The following is a 7,843-nucleotide window of genomic DNA, read 5'->3' as shown; positions in this document are numbered from 1 at the left end:
TATTAATCTATTAATTGTTTTATTTATTTATTTATTTATTTATTTATTTTTATTTTTGTGGATTCTCTTGCATGTAACATCATTGATATTTGAGGTTAAAAAAAAAAAAAAAAAAAAAAAGGGATCAATAAAAAATCGCTAAAAAATATGTATAATTAAGTACAAAAATTAATATATTATTAAACAATGAAGGTTATTACATATATATCATAATATATAACACAAAAATTATATATACTTATATCTATATGTGTTTATAAATATAAACATAGATATATATATATATATATATATATATAAATTTATACATTTATTTTTTTCCCCATTAAATTTTCACTACATTATTAATGTTTATTAATTTCTTTGATTAATTATTTTATGTGGACACAAAATTTACATGCAATGAATTAAATAAAGTATATATATATATATATATATATATATATAATATATTATTTTTATTTTTTTGATAACCCTATACTAGATTTAACCTAAATAAATGAATAATAAAAATTAATGCACCTGCATAAGAATATTAGCATTTTATTTTTTATGTTATTTTATTTTTATATGTCTCTTTTGTTTTATTCCCTTACATATATAAATACATTATTTAATTAAATAATATATATATATGTATATATATATACAAATACACAAATGTTGATATTTTTATAACTAACATTGTGTAATATTAAAAGATACACTCCTATACTTATTTAATAACAAGAGATTCATACTATAATTTTATCGCAACAAATAAAAAAAGAAAAAAAAAAATCATATATAAATATAAATTGATACATTTTTTTTTTTTTTTTTTTTTTTTTTTCTTTCTCTATACATAATATTTCTTTTAATATATATATATATATATAACAATTATCACATACATATTTACAATTATATTTATATAATTTTTAAGATTTTATTTTCTAATGGGGAATATATTAAAATTTCCTTTGTTCTCCTTTTTTTCTATATTTTTTTTATAATATTTTGTAGCTTTTCTCGTACTATTTTTTCATTTTACCCACTTGATACATACTTTTTTACATACACATAAAAAATAAAAAAAAATAAAAATAGACTACATATAAATAATATATATATATATATATATATATATACGTATATTCATTTATATTGTAAAATTTTATTAAATAATAAATAAATTTTATTTAAGTTGTAAAGTTTCATATAGTTGTCATTTCATTACAAATATGTTGTTTTTTTTATATCTACATTTTAGAACAAATAAAAATTTTGCAAAAGAGGAAAAAAAGTATATGATATATATAAATTTAATTTTATATAACCAGCAAAATATATTTTCATATTCATTATATGCATATATATATATATATATATATATATATATATTTATTTATTTATATTTATATAGCTTTTATACCTTTAAATTTTTTTTTTTTTTTTTTTTTTTTTTTTAAATATTAATATTATTTTAAGATAATCATATACACAAAAAAATATATATATAGAAGAATCTATATGAACATGTAAATTGTAGGATACACAAAATAAAAAAAATTAAATAGAATAATATATTTATCTTTAAAATGTGATTATATATATGATGAAAAAAATTTTAAATAATAATAAATAAAAAAATATATAATATATATATATATATATTGTTTTACATATTTTAGTTGACAACCTTTTTTGTTGGTGCAAAATATATTTTTTTTTTTTCCCCTCTTCCAATAGTCCTATCCAAAATTTGACATTTAGAGTTATAAAAAAATACACAATTATTTTCATTAGGTTTTTCTTTTTTCTTTTTTCTTTTTTTTTTTTTAAAATTTAAAACAAGACGTTATTATAAATAAAGAAAAAAAAGAAAAAATGAGAAAAGGGAAACCACGACATGTGCCTATGTTTTTAAGAAGCGAAAATAAAAGAATATTTTTTAGCTTTTTTTCATATTTCATGCCAAAGAATGATTTGAATTTTATTTTTGAGCATTTCGATATCGGATTAATCGTACTAACTAAAATACATAATATCCGAAAAAAATATGAAGAGGAAAGAAATAATATGAAAAATGAAGAAGATAAATCCGATGGAGATGATATGAAAATATTTGATGAAAAATTAAAGAACTTTTTTTTAAATTATAAAATTAATCCTAACATTGAAGAATCTAATGATACTAAAATATCTAAGAAGGAAAAAAACAATAATAATAATAATAATAAAAAAAAAAAAAGGAACTATACATTAAATAATGAATGCAAACAAAATAATGCACATAAAAAGGTTATGAATAAATCAAATTCATGTTCTTCAAATAAAAAAAATGAAAAAAAACAAGACAATATAAATGACAAAAAAAAAAATAAATTACACAATAAAAATAATGAAAGGGAATGCAATACAAATATAGAAATAAATAATGACATTCAACTAATGTACATGTATAATAATGAACAAGCGAAAATACATAATTTGGATACCCAATCTTATTTGCCTTATGATAAACAAAAAGGAAAGGAAAAACAAGAAGAATCCTTATATAGATGTGAGGACATATTAAAAATGAAAAGTACAACGGAGGATCGAAATAAAAAGGAAGACGTAACAAAAAGGAAAAAAACAAAAATTAATAATACAACACAAAATAATAATAATAATAATAATAATAATAATAGTTATGACAATATTAATGATGATAATATAATAATTAGGGATGAAGAAAATTGTATAAATACTATTCAACATAATGAAAGAGAAATAAATAATAATACGCAAAAAACTAAATCGTTGGAAGATAATCAATATATAATAAATTATAATGATAATAATGAAATATCATACAACCATAAACATTTAGCCTTATTAGATAATAAAAATGAAGAACAAGAAAACAATTTTATTGTAAATAATATGAATAAAACAAAAAATGCAGTTAATATAAAAGAAAACCTTGAACATATTAAAGATAATAAAAAGGATGAAATAAAAATGGAAAGAGAAACAGATGATATATACATTTCTATGAAAAAAAAAAATGAAACATATAAAAAATTCAGCAAAAGAATGAATAGAAGAAAAATTAGTGAACTTGTAAATTATCATGATGATTACTGTTTTTATATTACAGATTTATGTAAAAAAGGTACTATGTTATCATTAAAAAAAAATGAATTATTTAATCAAAAAAATGATAAAATCAATATCTTATCATCTGTAAAATATTTTAATAAACCTATACAATTTAATCAAATAAATTGGAATTTAAATAATTTATGTACAATAAATAATATTTATACAAAGCTATATGATGAACATATAAATGACAATATTATTAATACAACACCAAACATACAAACTATTATTAAAGAGAAATATTCACAAACATCATCTATCATGTTAGGAAATGAACATATACAAAATGGTTATCAAAATGGTAACCTCAATATTAATAATAATGACACAAATATAAATAATAATAATAATAAGAATGACACAAGTATGAATCATAATAATAATAATATAAGTACTAATAATAATATTAATAATAATGACATAAGTATTAATCATAATAATAACAATTATTATTATTTTATGAATAATTATATGCATAATAATAACAACAATAATTATTACTGTTATTATATGAATAACACCAACCATGTTAATAATTACTATAATAATATTTATATACAAAATGATCATGATCATAATAATGCACCCATTTTACAACCCATGAACAATTATCTACCTCATATTAATCATATTAATGATATATGTTATATTCACTCAGAAAAAAATGAATATACAAAAATATCAAAAAATAATCAAATGAACAATATAAATCCTCAACAATCAAATGGAAAAAGTCAAAATGATTTATCAAATAATATAAATAATAATGATGAATATTACAATCTTAATGAACAGAAAATATTAAATGATAAAAATAAATCACATATAAAATGTGATATAACTCAAAAATGTGATATAACTCAAAAATGTGATAATACACAAAAATGTGATAATACACAAAAATGTGATAATACACAAAAATTTGATAATACACAAAATGATGATAATTTTCAACAGAATCAAAATTATATTTCCAATTCATCAAATGGAGATAATAAAATAAAAGAACAAATATATTATGCACAACATATTCCAGGTTATGAACATAAGAGTACAACTAACCAAATGATAGATACACAAAATTATTCAAATATAAATTTGGATCCATATATAATGAATAATCAAAATGATAATAATGTTTATTTAAATCAAAATTATTTTGATACAGAAAAAAAAAACAATGAGGAGAATATTAATACACCTGAAACAAATACACATTTTAATAATATACATATATATCAAAATAATAGTTGTAATATGAACAAAATGATAAATCTAAATAATAATAGTAATAGTAACTGCACACAAAATTATGATCTTTATCATAATAATATAGAAAATTTTAGTAACACAAACTATAATATTATGAAAGAAAAAATACATATAAATAATGAGACTTCGTCAATTATAAATAATTCAAGTATAAACCCACAAATCAATTTGTGTAATAATAAGAAGACAAATAATGATTATCAAAATGGAAATATAAAAAATGATAATATTATCTCTAACAGTAGCATTAATATGAATGAATTAAAAAATAATATTCAAGTGAATGATTATTATACCTCTAATATGTACAATAATAATAATAATTTTATCATTTCAAATAATAATCTTAGTAATGATAATAATAATTATATGAATGAAAATAATGTATATTCACAAATAAATTGTAATAATTATATACCATATATAGACTCACATATAAACAATGAACTTTATTATAAACCCACAATTAATAATCAACTAAACACAAATTGTATAAACAATAATATATCTATGGATGATAATGTATATGATAGTAATAGTATTTCTATGCTTATAAGTGAAAACCATAATGAAAATAGAAATTGTAATATTACAAATGATATGTATAACAATCATATTAGTAATAATAATAATAATAATAATATTGATAATAGTAATAAGGGGTGCTTATATATTCCTAACCATGAATTATACAATTCCATCTACAATAATACTCAGAATATGTCTTCATCTAATGAACTTCCTCCAATGAAAAACTATATGAGTAATAATTTTTTAATTAATGGTCATAAGGAAGAACATATTATTGAAAACAAATCAAAAGAAGAAACAAACAAAACAAATAAAACAAATAAAACAAATAAAATAAATAAAACAAATAAAACAAATAAAACCAATAAAACAAATAAAACGAATGAACAAGTTTATATGTCTATAAATAAAAATAATACACTTATTTTGAAACAAAACGAAATAGATGAAAATTGTATAGGCACATCAAATCAAAACCTTAACATTACAAACGATATGAACAGTATGGACAATATGAATAATATAAATAATTTATACACACCTTATCATAATAATATACTCAAAAATAATGACATTCTATTTTTTAATAATACTAATACAGAGGTGATAACAAAACATGCATGTGCACATCCTTCAAATGAAATAAATATACATGAAAATATAGATACACAAATGAATATACGAAAAAATGAAAATAATAATGATATAATTATTAACAAACAACAAAAAGATATATCAACAAATAATGAACAAAACGAAAAATATAATTACAATACCACTTTTATTAAAAATGAATATAACATATTAAATAATCCATCAACAAATAAGAATTATAAACAAAATTTAGATTTAAATATATCTTCATCTTATAATATAAATGATCATATAAATAATTATCACGACCATATTCATAAGACAAATAAAATTCATAAATATGAAGAAGAAAAACATAAAGATATAAACATATATATAAATAATATGAACTCCAATGATAAAAAAAATAACCATAATTTTACTAATTCCTATTTTGACTTAAACGAAAATAAAAAACAAACCAATATATTTTATCATGATAAGAATTCTTTAAAAAATATATCAAATGAAGAATTAATAAATACAAATCAATATAAATGTATAAATAATACTATAGATAATAATATTGATCATAAATATGGTTATATAGAATTAAATGAAATTAATAATTCCATTACAAATAATGATGAGAATATAATTACTCCATATTTAAATAATGGTGTTATACAAAATGGTCTCTCACATGATATTCTTAATGGGGTAGTTCCTATAAATACACACAATAATAAAGAATATAACAATAATAATATTAATAGTAATAATAATAAAAATGATAACCACAATAATAATAATAATAATAATAATAATATTAATAGTAATAATAATCCTAACAAATATGTAAATACATATAATATCAATAACGATTTACAAATAAATAATAACAACTATTCTCACATCACAAACGAAAAAAATATGCATCAAACATTTAATGAAAATAAAATCTTATATAAGCATTATTCAAATAATGTTCATAATAATATGACCAAAAATCAAATACATGAACAAATGAATATTCATTCAGACAATAAATATGAAACCTGTTCCTTACCTGAAAAAAAAAATATATATGAACCAAGTTCATCAAATTATTTTACATATGTAAATAATCAAACAAAAGAAATTAATTCAAATTATAATGTTAACAATTCGCAGTGGAATAATTCCTATATAAATGAAATACCACATGTAAATAATAATATCATAAATGAAGAAAGAAATATTTTACCCTATCCTTTAAATAATGAAAATATTTTAAATGAACATAATAGTAATATATTATATCATGATAAAAATAATCAACATGATATAAAAACATATTACAATGATTCAACTAAAATTACAAACAAATTAAACATGGAATATTCAAACAATGAATTAACAAATGATGTAATTAATACAAATAATCAATATACAATAAATTCGAGATATCCAATATATCAAAATTATTCTTCTATTACTGATAAGGAAAAAATGAACTGTCCTCAAATTATAGGAAATCATAATTTTAATAACAATCCTGAATATGTCATTCAAAATGATCATGTTATATCAGATGGTAATAATAAAAATGATCCTATTGAAAATAGTAATAATATAGAAATATTTAATATTGAACAAACAAAACAAGTAAAGCACAATGAAAATGCAACACACACAAATAATAATAACAATAATAATAATAATAATTTAGTGCATAATATGGAAAATAATTATAATGCAGATGGTTTAAATATTTCATATAATAATTACACTATTAATCATATGTATAATCATAATAATAATGATAATGTTAATATTAATTATATGCCACAAAATTATTACCACATAAATTATAATAATTTAGAGACTTCGGATAATAACCAACTAATACAAATAAACAAATATAATATAAACACCAATATCAATGATATAAATATAAACACACAAGTTAACTCATACAAGGATAAAGACGAAAAAAACATCCTTTATAATAATAATATAAATAACATCGATAATGATAACATAAATCCTGATAGTTATAAATACATATGTAATAGTAATAATAATAATTATTATTATAATTGTTTTCAGAACGATGAATATAAATATAATGATAAAAATTGTAGTAATATTCAAAACAAGAAGAATAATATAGTAAATGATAATATGTCTAATATTATTAAATCACAATATAATAATACGAATAAAAACATGATATTAGAACAATATAATATAAATATGTATGAAGATAATTATAACCAAATGAATAATAATTTATGCCTCTTAAAAAACGATTCAATTAGTACCTGTTGTGATAATATAAATAATAATATTA

The 7,843-nt window shown here is 17.9% G+C and overlaps 1 protein-coding gene across 1 annotated transcript in view; it reads left to right on the top strand.

Annotated features, from left to right (window-relative positions):
* Nucleotides 1-1,869: 1,869 nt before the first annotated feature.
* Nucleotides 1,870-7,843, top strand: part of PGSY75_1147000 (sporozoite asparagine-rich protein) — a gene marked incomplete at both ends in the record, with an annotated part of 7,767 nt that continues 1,793 nt past the window's right edge. Inside the window, one exon of the mRNA XM_018786582.1 lies at nt 1,870-7,843. This exon is cut by the window's right edge and continues 1,027 nt beyond it. Within this exon, the coding sequence (XP_018641377.1) occupies nt 1,870-7,843 (5,974 nt within the window).

Source organism: Plasmodium gaboni, chromosome 11 (assembly GCF_001602025.1).
Source record: "Plasmodium gaboni strain SY75 chromosome 11, whole genome shotgun sequence".
Taxonomy (NCBI): domain Eukaryota; phylum Apicomplexa; class Aconoidasida; order Haemosporida; family Plasmodiidae; genus Plasmodium; species Plasmodium gaboni.
This window is presented reverse-complemented; position numbering and strand designations above follow the sequence as displayed.